Here is a 20,072-nt window from a genome sequence, read left to right on the forward strand (position 1 = left end):
CCCTCTTCTTTCCTCTCCCCTCCCTCTTCAGCCTCACTAGTTCTCCCTCTGCTCTGTCCTGTGTGCTCAGACTGTCGGTGAGTGTGCAAGCTGAAGGGGTGTGCGGGGCCGAGATGCTGCTGATGCTACAGCTGTTTGGGCTCCATGTCTCCTTCAGGGCCCGCTGAGGAAGACGAAACTGCATGTAAGCTGGGGAACTTTAACTCAACACTCTGAGAAGCCTGCCTCTGTCACTTTTCAATCTGTTTCCCTCCAAAGAAGTTGCATTTGAAGACTCTGGAATTAACTGAACTTTTAAAGACTTGCAGAGAAAAACAGAAAAAATGAGGACCAAGTTTTGGAAACTGATTGCACAGATCCTTCTCTTAGGAGTGTTGCTATCTGTGGTGGACAGTAAAGGAACTTTCTATGGGGGCCCAGTAAATCCTTTTTATGGAAACAGATACAACCTGTACAAGGCTGGACTCAACCCTCACCATTCACCAAACAAGCCCATGACCCGTCACAAGTAAGTGCTTTGTTTTTTGGCCTTGTCACAGGCGCTAATGCACGTTTTATTCCCTCCTTCCCATCCTGCAGGGGATTGAATCCAAAAAGCATTCCAAGCAGGACCCACCTCATACTGTATTTCCCCTGAGAAACACATGTCACCGGCAAACTGCAGAGAAAAATATGGTACTAGTTAGGGGCATCGGCATCGGTTACAGATCCTTGAATTGACTCTCTGTTTCTCTCTTACTCACCATCAGCTCTTTTCTGTGGTTCACACCTAAAACCATCTGTGGCCGAGGATAAACATTATAGAGCAACAATGACATGCTGCTTTATGAAAACAAAGCCGTCATTATGGTCTTTATGGTGCAGCTAGGGGGGGTGCTGAGTTGATGACAACAGTATTGATCCCTTACAGGCGTTGGAAGTGTGTGTTGGTGGGAGGAGGGCTCAATTAGAGGCAGGACTGACAGCACAGCTGGGGACCTGCTGCCAGAAGGGAGTGGTACAGCTAATCTCTGATCAATGTAAAAGAAATATCACAGTAGTCTCATGTGAGTTTGCATGGGAATTGCTGTTGAGAGCTTGTTTTCCCCCACCAAACTTCTCCAGTGTCAACAACAGGAGGGGAAGGAGCCTCATTTTTTAAAATCAGATAATGCTGACACTGTCAGGACAGTCAAACCACATTTGCACGGAGGGATAAAATCCCAAACTCTGCATGCTATTTGAGAGGGATGAATCTGTGAGATAAACCAGAGTCTTGCAGATGTATTTTGCCTGGAAAGAGACGGCTCTATGTTTGGCCTTCAGGGCTGTTTCAAATGTTTTTTGTCTTCCTCCCTTTCCCCATCTCTTTTTGCTTGGCTTCCTCTGAGAGCTGTTATGTCTTTGGACAGCTCCCCAGCTACCTGCTGCTTCACTCAAACTGCCACAGAGCACCGCTGATCACCCAGCCCTGCTCAGTATGCCATGCACCCTCTCCTCCGGGGAGCAGGCTCTTCTGCATCGCTCACGCTGAGCGCAACATGTTTCTCCACCTTTCACCTACACTGTAACCTTCTTCCATCCCTCTGCTTACCTTTTTCAGTTTCCCTGTCTCTTCTTCTCTGACAAATAAAGTGTTTGTTTGTAAAGTGTTCTTTACAGACAACTCTTTGAAAGATGTGTCATTACTCTTTAACTCTTTCTTTCACCACTGCTCAATCAAATGTGCCTTCAAAGAACTACAACGTCACCCATCACAGGTTCTTTAAAATTTGATATTTAATGATGGATATCTGTATCATGCTGCACCACTCCAGATACCAGGAGTCCTATAATCTTAATGAAACTACAAGGTTCACAAGTTCTCCAGTTGTCCAAATCTACCTGATATAGCCAGGGAGTTCCTGAATGTAAGCTTGTCAGTTTGATTGACGTTAGCAAGCCAACTATGAACATTCAATATGTTACAGTAAAACTTAGTTACCAAGATTACTATCAAAATTGTTGGAATATAAGTGCTTTAATCTCATAAGTAAATGCGTAACAATTACTAAATCTGATCTTGATTGCATTCTTGCTGCCACAATTCAGGTTGAACCAATATTATTTTTGGTGCTTCCAGTGCTTTAAGGTCTGTGTCCACTAACAGCATTTTTTTTGCGCTGGCAGTGCCCAAGACCTCATTTCAGAGTGTTAACCTTGGACTGTCGCTACATTACAAAAGTTCTACTTCCAAGAAACCAGTGTGGTCAGGTTCTCTTCTGCATGGACATCGAACACTGTTGCTGATAAAGTTGATATCAGAAGTCCCACCCCTTCTTGAGTTTGATTGGTTTTATAGGGAGATGGGGCATTGAAGAGCATGGTGGTGTTTAAACACTGAACTATTTTCAGTTGAGAGTGCTGTTAGCTCAGCTAGAAAAAAACAGCCGACAGTAAGGGTGTTTTTGCGCTTAGGTTGCTGAGCACTGAAAACGCTGAGCTGCAATGGTTTTGTTTAAAAAATGGGCTGCCAGCACTAAAACGCTGTTAGTGGACACAGGCCTTTACTCCTAATATTGCTGATTCAACTTTATTTTTGGTCTTTCCTTTCCTTTTATGTCTTTCATATCCTGTTCAAGTGCTTTATGACTCATGTTTTTAATTCTTTGTGTTGCTTCGTATCAAACACTTTCTTTTGCCCTGTGGTTAAAAGGAGCTGCAAAAATAGATATGGCTTAATTTTCCTGCATCTTATTTTTCCTCTATCTCATACTTTCACTTTGCCTGAATCCCAAGATTAATAGATTAACCAGCCGTTATGGATTGTCTTATTCAAACTAAGTGATCAGCAGAGACAGATGGTCTGGCTTGTAGTTGGTCGCGGCTTCTGTTCCCCCCACATGTCTCTGTGTCCAACTATAGTGTTTATACAAGCACTGCTGACCCACCTTGGACACAGTGGGCCCCGAGGACGTGTCAGTGTCAGACCACCACCGCAGATATATGAGCTCAGTTGTTGTGGCCTTACTGGTCAGTGGAAATAGAGACTTAAAAATAACACACGTGCCATGACGTGTGTGTATGTGTTTGTGAGTGTTGATGAGTCTATGTTTGTTTATGTGTATTTTTGTGTGGGATTCAACCCATGTGCTTTTACAGCTTGTAAATACAAATGTTTGTTTTATACTGACCACAGTCACATGGACAAAGCAGAGCAAGGTCATGCTTTTTCTTTGTCGAGACATTTAAAAAATTCTCAGCTGTCGGTGCACCTCAGACTTTTTTCTTCATGTCGAATTATTATCTGTGTTTTGGCAGCGACGTCAGTGATTTGATTTCACAGTCATTCCTTTCACTCAGTGCAACCCCATGCTGCAGAGAGAGAGAAAAAATGTTGGCCTATCGCCTTTTAGTCACTGATTGTGACTGATATTAGTCAGTTACAAAACTGCGCCTGTCACTGATTTATTTCATAGAAGGTTATATATTCCCAAAGCTATAAAACTGAGCAAGAGCAGTTTGGGTCACAATTTCTGGAGTGTTTTGAGGTCAGGGCTTTGGCAATATCATGTAAAGAAACTATGTTTTAATATTGCAAGTGCTGACATTTTTGACATTACATATTGCTTCCATGAGTAACCCAAGAAAGGGAAAAGGCAGCAACAATAAATTGGTCTAATTCCCACTCACATGTCTCACATGTTGCAGTAGACATGCGGAAACTGCACAACAACAGGTGAACACAATCCCAGAGCCCACTACTCATCCCCGGGAATTGGCTGAATAAATCAATTAGGGTCCCAGCAGATGCCTCATGTCTTCACTGATCAGATTAGAGACATATCTGAGGGCTTTTTCCATGATGTATTGGACAGAGATCAGAGGGGAGAGGTCAGTGAGTTGGTAGAGGTTAGAGGTGAGGGTTGGCGTTGTAAGTTTTGTGTTGAGCGTCCAGTGGAGGACAAGGAATTGGAGCACAGTCTACTGCTCAGGGTCAGAGAGGCTGGGGCAGTAAATTCCCATGCTCCTTACCAGCACAAATATAGGTATGTTTTCTCTGACCCTACTTCCAAATGTTTGGCCATCTTCAAAGGTACCATGGGGGAGTTTTTTAATGGTTATTATTAAGCAGGCTATCAGTTAACTGACTACCAATGTGTCATTATTTGTGACTGCTGTTATTGGGTTGGGTTCTGATTAAGTGGTGTACAACATGCGTTTGCCTATCATTTTGTACAATTAAAGATGCAGAACTACATTTTTAAAATCTCAAATTAGAGCCACAAAGAGTTAAGAAGTATCTATCTTTTCCATAGAGGCAGCAAAATTGGCATGAAGAGAAAATTCCTGACTGTTGCTTTGAGTAGATCCATCGTAAACAGGGATTTTCACCCTCTAAAAGCCAGATGGCTGATTCAGTTTAATGACTGAGCAAATACTTTTTGAGTTCCGACGGTCACAATAGTGTCTTATAGGTTGACATCTGGATAAATTTCCTTGTTGCAGCATCTGAATCTTGAACTATGGTGACCTGAGTACTTGCCTCCCATTGACTACTGCTGGTTGCCAAAGTTGTAAGAAATGAAACTTTGTACATGCAGCCGAAAACAAGAAAAAGAAAGTAGATGGACACGAAACAACCAATTCTCTGCTCCAACAGGACAGACATGCTAGTCCTCCAGTGTTTCCGCTATCACAAGACAATGAACATGGATGAACTGGTAGGGGTGGAGGTGTGCAGATTATAGTAATGGGTTTGGACCGGTAACATCAGCTGCAATGGTAGATAACTACAACTTCAAGAGAGTTTTTGCCATGCTTGTGAAACTTTACTGCAAATTGTAAAATGTATTCCTCACTGTGTGCTATTTTGTGTTTTTCTGCTTGAGAGATGTGCAAACTATGCCTACTTGTACCAGGATGCCATGCATACAAGCGTTAACAGCCTCTACCTCATTTCAACAAACCTTTGGGTTTCAGAAAATGAAGCCCTAAGAAAGTGCTAAAAGCTTGGTTTGTTCTTGGAGCTCGCTCTAAAAGCCAAGGAATCCCCAGAGTAATCTTACACTTAGCTCTATTTTGTTGCCCTTTTACCTTCTGACACAGATATCATCTTAAAAGTCCTGTTGAAGTCGACATGGATCACGGATCATATTGGATCATATTTGGCTGCTTGTAGCTTACATCCATAATAGATGAGTATTTCTGATCTAAACGATCTTTAAACGGTTGGGAGTCTGTATATGATGTTTTATTTTGAAATTGGCGGATGTTGCATGCGATCCTCATGCCTAACTTCCTGTCCAGGTCGTTCTTTTCTGTGCATATTGAAGCATATCTCTGGCGGAATGGTACGGGGGCATGCTCCCGAGACGAAGCTGACACGCGCTGCAGTGCCCCCTGTGGACCCTAGAGCATTGACTAGAATGGGAACGTATCGGCTAGTTCGACATAAAGTTCATCTGAATCAGCATTTCCAATATGACAGCCTTGAATCGTCAGGCTTCAAAAACATACCGCTGACATCACTTAGACCATATTCACATTTCATAGAGTCTATGTTGTGGACACGTAATCTGGCTTGAATACACTAGGCTGAAGACCCAAGCTAGCCAAAACTCTATAGTGTCCACACTCGTATTTTGTTGATTGAATCACAAAACTGTGATGTAGCTCCCCATAAATATTACACAGGACCTACTGTTTTCAGAATATATTTTCTTTAACCGATTTCCTTGTACCCCTGAAGAGCATTGCTTTGGTTCGTTAAGCGTCAACCTTTTGTACAACACATTGCTACTGATTTAATTCTCAAGCGTGCAGAGCGTGTTGAGCCTAACAAATGTACAATTCTGTCCCAGTACCCTTTTATTTTTAAAACACAGAAAGCTATTCTTACTCAAAGAAGATTATGTGCTTTAGGAAATGCCTGAGGATAAGGTATTGATGTGTTTTTTTCCACTAATGTTGTTTTAGCCTCTGACTGTTCTCCATGAGAAAAATACAGCGGAACATAATAAGTGAACATATGACTTTTTGAATCAACCAACTTTGTTTTTCTTTGCAAGCCGTTTCCGAACTTACATGGTTTCATTTCTGTAGTGAGGTTTGGAGGACGATGGCCAAAATTTGAGCATGCAAAAGTAATATTCTGCATTTAAACTACAATAACCAGAGCTGGGAATGAATGACAGTGAGATCCCTCCATCCTGAAGTTCAGAGTATCACGTCTTTCCTCTAACCCCAATCAGAAACCACAAGAGCAACGTCAATCAACCCTGCACCAGTGCTCCTTGAAGACATGCCAGTTGGCTTGAAATAGGTTTCATTAAAAGCATATATATGGAAAGAGATGGTCCCTGAGGAAGGTTGTGAGCCCATAGACACAGTTGTTAAAGGTCCTATTAAAGATTGCACAGCTCTCTATCTGTCCTGCTGCGGTCATAAATCTGTCAGAGGCACCAGCAGTGGCCAGGGTTCAAACAGTCAGGAACCCTGCAGGTAAGAGAGCGGTTAGTAATGAGGGAGGTGAGGCCTTTAGAGCCACAGCGTCATAACAATGGAGGGAGGTTAGAGGGCCTGGAAAAGTCAGGGTCATGATGAGGCAACACAGAGGGGCTTCATTTCGAATTGAAAGGGGAAGGAGAAAACAAAGTATGAGCAATAGAACAAAGAGCAGTGCTGCTATGCTTAGATAAGTAAACAGAGATTACCTGCACTTTGCAGATTTTGCAGAAAAAAATGGGAAACAGCAGGTTATGAGAAAAAGGGGTGATTGAAAGGTGAGTTGTTTTGGGCCCAGGAGAGGGTGGAGGTTCAGCAGCAATAATATTGCCAAAAACTCTCCACATGAAAATCTGAGATGGGAATTCCTCTTTCCCTATGGGAGACTGTGAAGCGATTTTGGAGCTGTAATGCTATACTGGAAATATTTACAGTGGGACCAGACCAGCGGTCAAAAATGACACTTCAATGACTGAAAGAAGTCAACGTTAAGGGGTTAAAATCAGGAAGTTGCCTGAGGAGAATGTTGCTTTCATGTCTTGATGAAAAGAAGTGGTGATTGTTTTGAAATTGATTGATGACGCAGAGAGTAAGGTCAGGTGACAGTGGGATGTGCACGTGAGTTTTAAATACACTGATGAATTTAAATATGTGTTATGTCAGTTGGGTTGGGTAGTTTAGAGAGGGTGTGGATTGTCTGGAGACATGTTTTTTTTTCTTAATTACTTTGGGTGTTTCTGGCTTTTTTTTAAACAGGATTTGACATGTAAGTTCCTTACAGCATGAGCGAAATATTTGATACGTAAAAAATGTGCAGAGGTATTGAAATGTCATCAGAAATATTTGAAACTGCATCTGAGGAAGCCTGTTTGCAATTCTTGTTTGAGAACGATTTTTTTTTTTATGCAACTTTGGAAAGAGCAAATAGGCACTGAGTAACATGTGAGCATACTCATCAGCTGCAGAACAAGACGTTTAGCTGTGCTGACTGCTTGGCTCCAGGCAATTTAATGTTTGTATATTCTGTCTGCTTTAGCTTCAACCTATATATCTTTATCTATTATCATCAGTGCTTAGATCAAAAAGTGGCTAATTACATAGAATAAAGTGACCACACCATATGTCGGTAGTAGTGTGGCATGTGGCATGTAGCATGGCCAATGGTATGCCATTGAGGGGACTAGCGGCATGTCGTGGTGTGCCTGTCCCCTCAGTGGTAGGCCATCATTATGCTTAAATATCCTTAAGTATGGTTGTGTAGCACTCTCCTGAGAATGTTAAAGCCTTTACATAGAAAAGGATCCTACATCACACAAACCTTCCCTTTAAGGAAATACTTGAAATGGCTAACCTGTTGCTATCAATGTGGAGTATGCAATTTGTTACTGCATAGCTATGATTTGCATAAAGCTGCATGTTATGGTAGTAGATCCCATTCCATCTTGGTCCAGTGACTGGCTGCTACATGCTTCTGGTCCCTAGTTCCCATACCGACAGGATGGCCACTTTACCTATGGCAAGTCCAGCCATGTTGTTTTCAGGAACTAATGGATGGAAAGTGTGACAGCATGACATTGGTAGAGACACTTGTTTCCTATTCAAGATAACTCAAATAATACATTTTTCATTTCAAGACTTTTCATCATGTCCTGTTTTACAACAGAAGGGTGAAATTCGTACACTGATTCATATATGAACAAATTCTTGCTAAGGATTTTTTTTGTTACATGATTAGTTAATACCAGAATGCTAAGATGGAGAAAATGGAAACATGCCTAAAATCATATTGCATCTAAAAATAACATTTGCACATTTTACCATAATTTCTAAAGCTTTTATCTCAAAGCACAGCTGTTCTGAAGTTCAGCCTGACAATACTGCTAGCGGTAGACTTTTGCCTTGAGTTATTGTGTATACAGGTGACTTCCTATTCCTCTGACCTCCCCTTGTATTCTTTTTCCAAATCACTCAGGCCCTTTGAACAGATGCTTTCTCTTTCCCCAAGGGTAAAGTTAAAGTTAAAGGTTCATCAGGCCTTTTCTCTGGCCGCCCTAAAGAGAAGAAATAATTCACCTGCCCCCGGCTGACATCTTTAAATCTTGGTTTGAAACAAATTTTTTCATCCTTAATTGATTCGTTCAGAGCATCAGGATGACTTTCATGAAACACAGAAGTGCAGATGTTTGCTATGTTTATGTTACACCTAATTTCAAAATTTCATGCTGAGGTGTGTTCGCCAAGGCAAGTCGTTCCTCAGTGAGAGTCATAAATAAAATCAACTTGACCGGACTGACTTTTACTGTCTGGCACAGACTTGGTTATCCTGTAAGGCCAACCACTCCCATCTGTCACCAGTGAGCGCTAAAACAAACACCAGAATGTATTTATACTGTCTAAAACAGTCAGCTTTCCACATTGGTCAGGGTGAGGTGTGAAAATAGCTTGGAAAAGTCCCTGACTCAGATCAAACTATAGATCTGATTTTTATACCCTACTGAGAGTTCAGGTTTGTGTTGTCTTATTTAGGACATCTTCACAATACACACACAGCAGGCAAAATAAAGTTTTCCCCTATCCTGCTGCACCTGGATGGGGTTGAGACAATTGAAATGACTTAAAACAGCACATTTTTCCTCATATATAACAATTTACACATCATGGGTTCATATTTCTGTCAATACAGCTTGTTTAATCCTCGTCCTACAGAGCTGTAAAGTCTCGGTGGACGTATAAGCTGCATTACATGTGAATTACATGTGACAGAGTATGTGTTGTTCCAGCTCACAAACTATATCTCTATCTCACACGCTGAAACTCCCTGTTCATCCTGTAAAGATCGGATTTTACACAGCAGAGGAGGTGACCTGCTGTTGCCCTGACCGACACTGCGGCACAGGGGGACAGGATTTATCTCAGTGCTCCACTTTGATTCTCCCAAACCCAGAACCCCTTTTGACTGTACAACACTTGGGGATAAAATATCACTCACAGACCCAAATGACATTGACAGATCTGTGAAAACAGGCAAAGAGCATATAGGGAGGGGAAGGCCGAAACAGAGACCTAAAGAGTGTTTTTTTTCTTCCCATGTACATCTGGATTCGTGAACTTCTCAGACATCGTGTGTGACTTTGAAGGTCATTGGCTCCCCCCAGATGTGCACCTGACAAACAAATCGGTGAACATGGTCACTTTTCACTCCGCTGATCAGCTCTGCATGTAATGTGAGCGGGGTCTCACTCTTACAGTACTGTATACACAGACATACTCATACACTGAGTCTGGTCTCCATCAGCTGTCAAGAATCTATACATGCCTGTTGAACAACTTTTTTTTTTACTCACATAGACACAAAAAATAAAGCCTCTGTTTGCAGACAATACATTTATGTGCATAAGCAATAAACAGCCCTTGTCAAGCTCTAAAAGTGCTGCTGGTGGGCGAGACAAAGTCATTTAAAACTAACACAACTCATCAGCAATAAGTCCTACTTTCGTCTGACAACACTATGTGAGATATGCCTCTGGGAACAGATGCCAACTTTTAAGTAATTGCAGTATAGCCAACGAAGTATAGCCAAAGGAATTACAGCCAAGACCTTCTTTTTCAGTACAGCGCTCATATTGCAGACATAAAAGCCATCCGTCATTTCTTTGTTCGTCACATCCCTCATAGTAACCTCAATTCCTCTATTTCAAGTAGGTCTCAGTTTCACAGTTAACAGTAAGTTACCGGGAGGCATACCCTGGCTTATTTCAGTGGTATAAAGTCTGAAGAGGAAAACCTTGTTTTGTGATTTACCAACAATTTATGGTCTTGTCGCTCATATTGAAATTTTTCATCTGGAACCATTTGAGAGCTTAATGTGCCAAAATATATCTGTTTACAGAGATAAAAAATAATTGTTACATTACCATCTATGGGAGTATAGATTTTATAATGGCAGATATGTTTCACCTGCTTATCTCTCCATATAGACTGTTTTTCCTGCATAACCAGAGCCAGCTGTTACATGATTGGTCAAAACTGCTCCGACTACAAATGCACCACAAACAGAATCTAGAAACTTCTATGCTGAAAATGTAGTTATCTTTTAAAGATGTATTGGTGCAGTTTATTTTTTCTCAATTTTGAATGGCTAACTCTTCTGAAACAATAAAATATTGGAAAATATGTTCAGAAATGCATGTATATATTGCTTCTGGAAATTATATCTTAGTGTTTCATGTTAAGGGACATTCCAGAATTGGAAGATATTTGATGTCCCATCCATGAAATTAATAAATATTCCTTACAAAAAAAATCCTAAAACACACACGTTTGCAAACAATTTGTGTTTTAGGCAGAATGTAAAGGTAGTTGTGATAAATGTGATTTTAAAAACATTATTTTCAATACGAAAAAACTTTTTTTCTGTTTATTTCTGCTCATTAAACATATATAAAAGGAATCTGCACAAGAAATGGTCAATGTATCAAAGGTGTTGGTAGCTAAATCTTACTCTGGAATTACCCTTTCATCAAATTTTCAAATCGGACCTTGGCATTTTTAGGTTGGAAATGTTTGCTCTAGAGTTTTCAAACTCTTTATCCAGTCACTGCTAAAATTCTCAGCATAACAGTATTTTCAGCTTACTCCAGGGATCTCTATTACTACCACCATGTGAATGTAATCATGAAAAGTATTTACTTGTTCTGTTAAAACAGAGGAAAAATACCAGATTTATTTTAATGCCAAAGGCTCTGTGTGTTCTGTTAGTTGTGGATGACAGCAGAGGGAGTGACCAATGTTTACCCCCCCTCAGGGATCTTAAAGAAAAGATCCTGCAGTTTCGGCTGTTCAGAGAAAGACAGAGCTGTAAATGCAGCATCAGAGGAATGAGCAGAGAAGGTCTATTTGGAGATTGTGTTTTGCATCGAAAATGATCATGCAAGATATTTTGTGTGCTCAGATCAAATTTGACCTTATAACATGTAAGCAAATTCTTTGATGGAAAAAAAGGTACGTTTTCAGTCAGATTTCTTTAGGGGGGTTTTTCAGCCAGAAAATCTCCAGCAACTACTAAATTGCCCGTCTAAGTTTAAGTACTTCAGAAGCTCCCATCATACCACATCAGTTCGGGTCATAACCGCCATTTCCTTAACAACGTCTGACCTAGCAGCAGGTTGTCAGGCTGGTATGAAAGGAGCTCTGTCATTCTGACTCCTGCCCTTTTCCTTCCACCGCTATTAACATATGTCAACACGGAGAGAGTGGTGACACACACACACACATACTCACACAAAGATACACACACAAACACTGTCAATGATTTGCAGGGAGCAGCAGCAGTGCAGTGGTTTCTCACAGGCCGTCCTGCTTGTTAGCTCTCTGAACCTGTTAACTTGGCATGCTGACTCTGTTTGGCCCTTGTGTCCCTCCCTGCTCCTTCAGACACTTCTATTTGTCCTGAAACAGCTGTGGAGCAACATTAAGTACTGCATGTGTTGCTAAACGTTCCCCCCTGAATGTAAGAAATGCTTCACATGTGAGTCTAAAGAGCACAGATCATCGTTTCCTGTGGTGCACGGGGGCCGAAGGAACATTTAACAGTTGCTGTAGCTGCACTGGCAGTGGAGTGAGAGATGGTCCAGCTCCAGCATGATGCAACAACTGCTCAAAGTAGTTATTGTAGTAAAGTTGTTATGTGTGGGATTCTGGACATCTGAGCAGGTCTGATACTGAAAACTGTTTCAGTTATATAACTTGTTTCTGGTCTGTACTAATGATTTTATGTCCATGTTGACTGTTTTAATTAATGAGTCAGTGAGGGAAGAGCTTTGAGTTGGAAAGGAAACGAAGCAAATCCAGAAAATTCCTAGTAAAAACATCCTCTGAGATCATTTCAGAACTCATACATTCCTGTCAATAATAACATAACCCTGTTTTAAAAAACACTAAATCTGACAGAGAACAGACAGAATAATCAGGGTCGATAAGCTCCCATATCAGCTCACATTCAGAAGATACTTTTGGCAGGAAGAAATAATTTCAACACCCTGTGTGAGGTGGAGTCGCTGCAGTGTATCAAACAGAAATATCAAGGGGAGGATAAAGTGTTAGTTTATGACCTGTTTGCTCAAAGTGATAGAATGTTATTTTTCAGAGAAGAAATTGCCAATTTCTTCGCTTAAACAAGATAAACTGAAATGATAAATAATAGAAAAATACATTCCTAAGTTAAAACATTTGTTGTTTTTCTGATTCTGCCATATGGTGCTGTGACTTATTGTTGCTATATTCAAATATACATAATTTGGTTATCACATGATGAATGCTCTGAAGTTATACAACTGCATTTGGCATCTTTGTACTCACCATTATCATTATCACTTCAGTACTTACTATGAACTAAGAGTCTCATGCCCTTCATGCTAATATGCCTCCCAGCCATTCATTCAGGTAGAGGATGGTAACTGGTTTGTTGTTGCTGTCTGTCTCTATCCATCTCTCTCTTTTTGCATCTCTCTCTATCCCTTTCCTGATCCCAAAACAGTCCAGGCAGATGTTTGATCAACATGAGCCTGGTTCTACTGGAGGTTTCTGCCTGTTTAAGGGAAGCTTTTCCTGACCACTGCAACTTACTAAATGCATCAAAGAGCTCTGCTCATGGTGGATTAAGAGGAGACAATACTGAGTCTTGTACTGTATGATAGGACTGAATCTTATTCTAATTGATGTTGGGTCTTTGTAAATAATAATAAATAAACAACAAGTGTGCTCTACAGCTAGTCTTGTTGTAAAGTATCTTGAAATTACATTTGTTGTGAATTGGGGCTTTATAAATAAAGACTGATTGACTGATTGATTGTACGCTGTACAAACACAACTTGCAAAGGTCTCCTCACTTATGGCTCAGATAAATAAAAACAGAATAACACAAAATGAGATAATCTTAATAGCAAAACAAGACTATAACAACGATAAAAAAGATATGACTACATATAAAAACTTCCTCTGTACACAAACACTTGCATGTTTAAGAACATGACTAACAACAGGCTCAACAAACCAGACATTTAGTCCAACACACAGCATTATGGGAAAGGAGGCATAATAGGCCATTGTCACAATATGTTACATTTATTTTACATTCATAGTGGTGCATGCACTGATTTTGACAGGAACAGAGATAATAAGAGTGTATCATGTCTAACCAGTTTGCTATTGTATTATTTATCATTATGTATATACTCATGTTGTAAATGTGTCACTCTGCTCCATAGAAACCACTGTGCCTTTGTGGTCCAGAAGAACATCACATGCATCATGCAGGACGGAGTGGCTACCTTTGTGAAGGCTGAGTACACCACCAAGTGCATCTGGGGTCAGAAGTGTCCTGTTGTCATGTAAGTTGGTCTGCCAAATTATCAATATTATCAAATTAAAACCCTTATATTTTAACAGAAACATTTGAAAGTTGAGTCTTAGTCTTCATGAGTTGCTTTGAAAGCTTTAAAATGTGTTGATGCCAAGTTTCAATCAGCAAACGCAGCATGCAGAACACAGAGCCTGTATCAATGCTGCCCTCTAGTGTCCACAGCAGGTGCTGTCTTCTATTATGATGTGAAGGTCCACAGCTGCATGCACAGCTGTGTTTGTGGTCGGAGGTATTCTACAGACAGATGCCACTGGGGGGGAATGGTGTCGATTCAGATCTAATAAAACATCACATAGTTTTAAATTACATTGGCTACCACTACTGTGAGCAGCATTACTTTGTCTAAACACTGAAGATCCTCCAGTTCCTCCAGAGTACCTTGCCTGCTCACTTAAATGTTCAAAAATATAAATTACATACACAAAAATTGATATAACTGTTATATATAACGATACTAATGGAGTTCTGAAGTAGTGCTTAACCTTCTCTGTATCTACTGTAGGTATATGAGTGTGTATTTGCTTTCATAGCCCCTAAAGAGGGGAAGTTAGACAAGTAGATTTCTCTTCAAAAAGATGAATGTGCGTGTTTGTGTGGTCGAGAGAAAATGAAACAAAGAGAGTTAGATCCACAATCTAATAGGAATTCAGCTTCAACGAGATAACACTGACTTTGAATGCTGACCGTGGTTCAATCCTCTGCTGCCACACCATTTATGTTACATTTATCTTAATCTTCTAATCTCCCGCTAATCCACATGTAATCCCATCAAAAACAACTTCATCCCTTTATCTCTGCTCTGCGTGTCCCATCTCCTCATCCCCTGCCTTGGCTCTGTGCTCCTAAGTTGTAAAAACAAATGCAGCAATTCTAATGCAGTTTCTGACATGTCAGTTGTGCCTAACTCTTGTCAATAACTCTGTTTTTTACTATTTTCTTTAGGTACAGAACATTCTACAAGCCAAAGTATAAGGTGGGTTACAAGACAGTAACAGAGCTGGAGTGGAGGTGTTGTCCCGGATACTCTGGAGAAAACTGCTATGATGGTCCAACATCTCTGCCTGATGTCATGCCACCTTTCAAGGGTCAGGGTTTGCCCCATCGCCCGGGGGTGAAGGGCTTCCCCCATGGCCCCAGACCCCCTGTGGACCACAGACCCGGGGGAGGCCAGCTGGAGCCTGGCAGACCTATCCCCAGCGTACCCGACCAAAGACCTATCCCCACAGGACAGCTGCCCTCTGGGAATGGAAAGCCAAACTATGGTAAGAGCAAACTAATTTATGTTAAGCACTGGGGATTTTAACTTGCTCTACTTCCTAATCATGTGCGTCTAAGTGAACATGTTTCCTTTTTGTTTGGTCCTCGTAAATACAGGAAACAGATTTGGGATTTCAGGAGTGACAGGAGAACGTTTAGACCGCATGGAGGATGATCTGCGTCGCCTCACGCAAGGTCTGGACACTCTCAATGGGGTTGTCGCAGGCCTGGAGGAGCGTCTGCGCACATCTCTCCGGGAAGACACCAACAAGATCCTGGTGTCTTTGATACCAAATGGTCCTCGTGTTCCTGACTCTACAGTGGGATTTGGGGTGATCCCTGATGGGACTCTTGATGGAGTGGAAGGAGGAGAAAGTTTCACTGGTATAGGAGACTTGGCAGGAAGAGTTACAGAAGTGAGAGATGAGCTGCGGGCTAAAACTCACATCTTAGAAGAGATTAAGGTACAGATTTGGCTTATTGATCAGGCTTCAGTTCTCCATCTTCTTACCTTAATAAAAGCTAACTATTGTTCCCTCAACTGTGTGTCTTTAGGGGATGGTGATAGGTCATGATGGCCAGCTGAAGAAGCTGATAGATGGAGCAAGAGGCAAGCCCATCCCTGGCCCTGGCTCCACAACTCTTATAGATGAGATCCTGGATGCTAGGTTAGCTGATGTGCGGGCTGAGATCCTGGATGGCTTTGAGCGCCGGCTAACTGGCCTTGAGAGCCACTGTGACTCTAAGATTGGGGAGGTACAGAAGCAATGCCACAAGGAGCACATGGACGGCCAGGAGCACATGCAACAGTCTTTGGATGGAAGGGAGACTGGGCTCAGGGAGGAGTTGGGCACTTTGCAGGCTCAGATCCAGGGCCTAACTCTGACTGAGAGCTGCTGTGGACAGGTATGACATGGAGGGGATTGCTATATAAATTACATCCAGACAGCACATTTAATTTGTCAAATGACAATCCCTTAAATTGAAGCTCCTGTGCAGAACGTTTGGCCTGTGTCAATCATAGCAACCAATGTGGCAAGTTTTTTAAATTTTTTATTGCACAGCTTGCAGTAAATCCCTTTATCTAACACCTACCAAACAGCAGCAGTTTCAGGCTTTATCTTAACAATCATTCTTGTTACTGGTGGTCTAGTTTCCTTTGCAGGTCACTAACAGTTATCAGTATTCCTTACAGTCTAGTTCATAACCCTCTAAAAGCTCCCCACAGGAACTTTGGTTTACTTGCAGAGTACAGTGAAGGGATAAATCTTTAGTAACTGCTCGTCACAACCAAAATTTAGACAGAAAGATTAAACAAATAGTCTTTCAGATAAGTATCTAGCTTCAGCTTGAAGATGACTGAAGCTACTGACAGGGGGGACATAGCTAGCCTGGCTGTGACCAAAAATAAAACAAAGCCCTCTACAGGGCGCCGTTTGTTAAGTTATGCACCCTGAAAATAACAGCAACAATTCTCCACATTTAGCTCAAAAACATCATAACAATGTAGAGTGAATCTTTAAAATTCACATTAAGAGGAATATTTGTGATTTTCTTCACATTTAATTTTGTTGTGAAAAATATATTAAGTTAAAATGTTAATGAATCCAAATGCTAAATCTAAATCTAAATGTTAAATCTAAATATAAATATGAATATACATGTTAAATATAAATACAATTATTAAATATAAATGTTAAATATGAACATAAATGTTAAATATAAATGTTAAATATGAATACTAATGTTAAATATAAATATAAATGTTAAATATAAATATAAATAAAAATATACATTTTAAATATAAATATACATTTTAAATATGAATATAAATGTTAAATATAAGTATAAATATAAATGTAAAATATAAATGTTAAATGTTGCTCTGCGATCCTAAATATTTATTTGATATGCAGTTCACACTGCTGCATATCAGCTAAATATTTAGGATCGTGGAGCAACGTTTAGATTTAACTTTTAACATTTATATTTATATTTAACATTTATATTCATATTCAGAATTTGGATTTAAAAATGATTTTAACTTAATATATTTTTTACAAGAAAATTAAATGTGAAGAAGATCACAAATATTCCTCTAAGTGTGATTAAAAAAAAGTGACTCCACAATTCACTCCACATTTTGGAGTTAAATGTGGAGAAATGTTGCTGTTATTTTCAGTGTGTACAACTTTACAAGCAGCGCCCCATAGCCCTGCAGCATTTATCAAGCTATATTATCATGATGAATCCATTCAAAACAGAAGCGTAAAATGATCATTTGTTGTTGTACATATGGTATATTTGGAGCCAACTGCTAATAAATCAAAGCCAAAGAACCTGGCAGAGAAGTAGTCGGGCCTCTACACTTAAAACAAATGTAATATAACCTAGTAAATGGTTAGCTTTGGAGATACTGGTTGGGAGTTTTGCCTTTGGACAGAGCTAGGCTAACTGTTTAACCCTGTTTACAGTCTTTAAACTAAGCTAGGTTATGCTAAGAATCATTCTAGCATAAGATGTGAGAGTGGTTTCTTTATTTTCTTTCTTGTCTATGTCTGTGCAAAAAGGTATATTGGAGTAACTTACCAATATGTCGAATCATCCATTAATTTTATTTTCAAGACAGTGCTAAAGAGATATCAACATCTCTGTAACTGTAACCTAAGCTTTTGCTGGCTAACTTATTAACTTTTATCTTATTGATATTTGCAGGTGAACAGTCTGTCTCATCGTGTTCTGCTGCTGGAGGAGTCAGTAAAAGATCTGACAGAATCTCAGAGGCTGCTCCAGACGGCCCTCACTGACCAGACCATACATGTGGAGACTCGCATGGTGGAAATAGAGAGCCACTTCAATGTCACAGAGGGGGGTTCTGATGGAGTAGCGGGGCTCCCTGGTGGTCTGGATGGTTTTAAGACCATGCTGGAGGACAAGCTGAAGACCCTGGAGGAGAGAGTGTTTGTGGCAGTGGAGGAGCTGAGTAACGCTACTGCCCCAGCTCTCCTGGAGGGTCAGGTGGTACCGGCTCTGGAGACAGAAATTGAGTCTGTAAGAAGGAGACTGGAGGGGGACCTTGGGGGCATTCAGAAACAGTTAATAGACTTGGAGCTCCTCTGCACCTCTTCCTGCTCACCCTCCACCCCACCAGCAGGGGGTATCACTGTCCCTGTAGATGAAGAGGACTGTGAGGAAATGGAGAAGAAGATGACTGACAGACTGAACTCCCATTCTAAACAGCTGGCTGGCTTAAACAACACCCTAAACAGCCTGCTATTCCACATTGCGCAAGAGGAGGAAGAGGGCACCGTCCAGGGAGAGATCACCCTGCTCAAGATCAACATAAACTCTGTAAACCGCACCCTGAAGGGCCTCAAGGACTCTATTAGCGTCATTGCAGGTGAAGTAGGCCATGCTAACTCTACCTGGGAGCAGAGGGAACACCAGCTAATCAACCAGGTTCAAGGAATCACCAAACTAGTGGGCCACCAAGCGTCCCTGCTGGGTGCTGGGGAGAGGCGGCTTGCCCAGCTGAAGGCAGAGCTGGTGTCCTTGAAGACACGGCTGTCTGGGGAGCTGCAGGGCTGCAAGAGCACTGCCATAGAAGTCCAAAAGGAGGTGAAGGAGGTCGACAGCAGGGTGAGCCAGGTGGAGGGCCAGTGCAGCAGCCTGGGAGAACTGGCAGAGCACCTTGAAAGGATCAGGGCTGAGCTGGAGAGACACTCGGACACCTACTTGGCCCAGGCGAATGGCACCATGGATGTCCATTCACAACAGCTAGCCAAGCTGCAAGGAGAGGTCAAGAACAATGCAGGCAGGGGAGCAGCCAACCAAAAAGGAGACCAGTAGCATCCTTGTTACGGTTGTTTTTTTTTTGTTGTTTTTTTTAAAAAGAGACTCATGATTGCTTCTCATCAGACCCATGTGACTTCCTCTGCTTCTCTCCTCTCTCTTTCAAATCCTATCCCCACAGATGCAAATGAACTGAACCAGTTAAAGTCATTTCCCATAAGCTCCCTACCCCAGTGCCTCCAGATGTCCTGGGTATTTAGTTCAGTTCAGTGAGGAGAGAAAAACACAGAATACAAAGACACACCTTTGGTTGTATAGCTGGGCAATATTTTCCCATGAGGTTTTATTTTATAGGGCATTTTTTTCTTTGATCATGATTGTTATGTTCTGACATTTTACCCTGTTTTAACTTATATGAAGTGACTTCATTGCTATGATGTTAGACTGTGTGTAATAGAGCAATGATAACGAAACAAAGTGGATGAAATGGGACTAATGCGCTGCTACGGGTTTCTACTGACAAGCACACTTGACATCCCTTTGTGTGGACTCTTGTCTGGTCTTTTTGAACAAATACTGTACATCATCTTGGTGCTATTTACATTTTTTGTAAACTTCAATGTTAAACATGTTTAAAAACGATATTGTCTGCATTGACAGCTGTGTTTATTTCCTGATGCATTGATCCAGGTTGCAGAGTAGTTCCTAAAGTCACCATCAGGGGACAGTGACAACACATTACAAGGATTGGTTGAAGGAAAGAAATAAACCCTGAAACACTCCAGGATGATGGTGTCTTATAGGCACACATTAAGAAATGTAGGCCATCTTTTAAAATGTGTGTGGGTGGTTTATTCTAAAAATGACAATTCATAAAATTTAATTCAATCCATCTCCGTCTCTGCAAGAGGAATTGTAATTTGCAGCTTGTCTGATAGTCTAGTGTTATACGTGTACTTGTTTATTGTTAGATGGTTAGCAATCCAACCTGCTCTGCCTTTTTTTTTTTATAAATGAACCATACATGCTCTTGGGCTTCAATTTATTTACTGTGTGTCAACAAAGACACACAACAAAAAGGGGGTAGGGGAGTGATAGTACTGACATTTAAAAGGAAAAGATAAGCACATCATTTATA

At 40.9% G+C, this 20,072-nt stretch overlaps 1 protein-coding gene across 1 annotated transcript; it reads left to right on the forward strand.

Moving 5' to 3' along the window:
• Nucleotides 1-323: 323 nt before the first annotated feature.
• LOC117820881 (EMILIN-3) lies at nt 324-19,855 on the forward strand. Its single transcript, XM_034694807.1, has 6 exons — nt 324-508; nt 13,731-13,853; nt 14,828-15,147; nt 15,260-15,606; nt 15,698-16,048; nt 17,858-19,855. The coding sequence occupies exons 1-6, from the start codon at nt 324-326 to the stop codon at nt 18,989-18,991; spliced, it is 2,460 nt and encodes an 819-aa protein (XP_034550698.1). The 3' UTR covers nt 18,992-19,855.
• Nucleotides 19,856-20,072: the final 217 nt, after the last annotated feature.

Source organism: Notolabrus celidotus, chromosome 11 (assembly GCF_009762535.1).
Source record: "Notolabrus celidotus isolate fNotCel1 chromosome 11, fNotCel1.pri, whole genome shotgun sequence".
NCBI classification, from domain to species: Eukaryota; Metazoa; Chordata; class Actinopteri; order Labriformes; family Labridae; genus Notolabrus; species Notolabrus celidotus.

Excerpts from the sequence above, each read along its gene's own strand:
- LOC117820881 (XM_034694807.1), top strand. The coding sequence starts at position 324 with ATGAGGACCAAGTTTTGGAAACTGATTGCACAGATCCTTCTCTTAGGA. Across the intron at positions 13,854-14,827 it reads CAGAAGTGTCCTGTTGTCAT|GTACAGAACATTCTACAAGC; the intron begins GTAAGTTGGTCT and ends TATTTTCTTTAG. Across the intron at positions 15,148-15,259 it reads GAATGGAAAGCCAAACTATG|GAAACAGATTTGGGATTTCA; the intron begins GTAAGAGCAAAC and ends TCGTAAATACAG.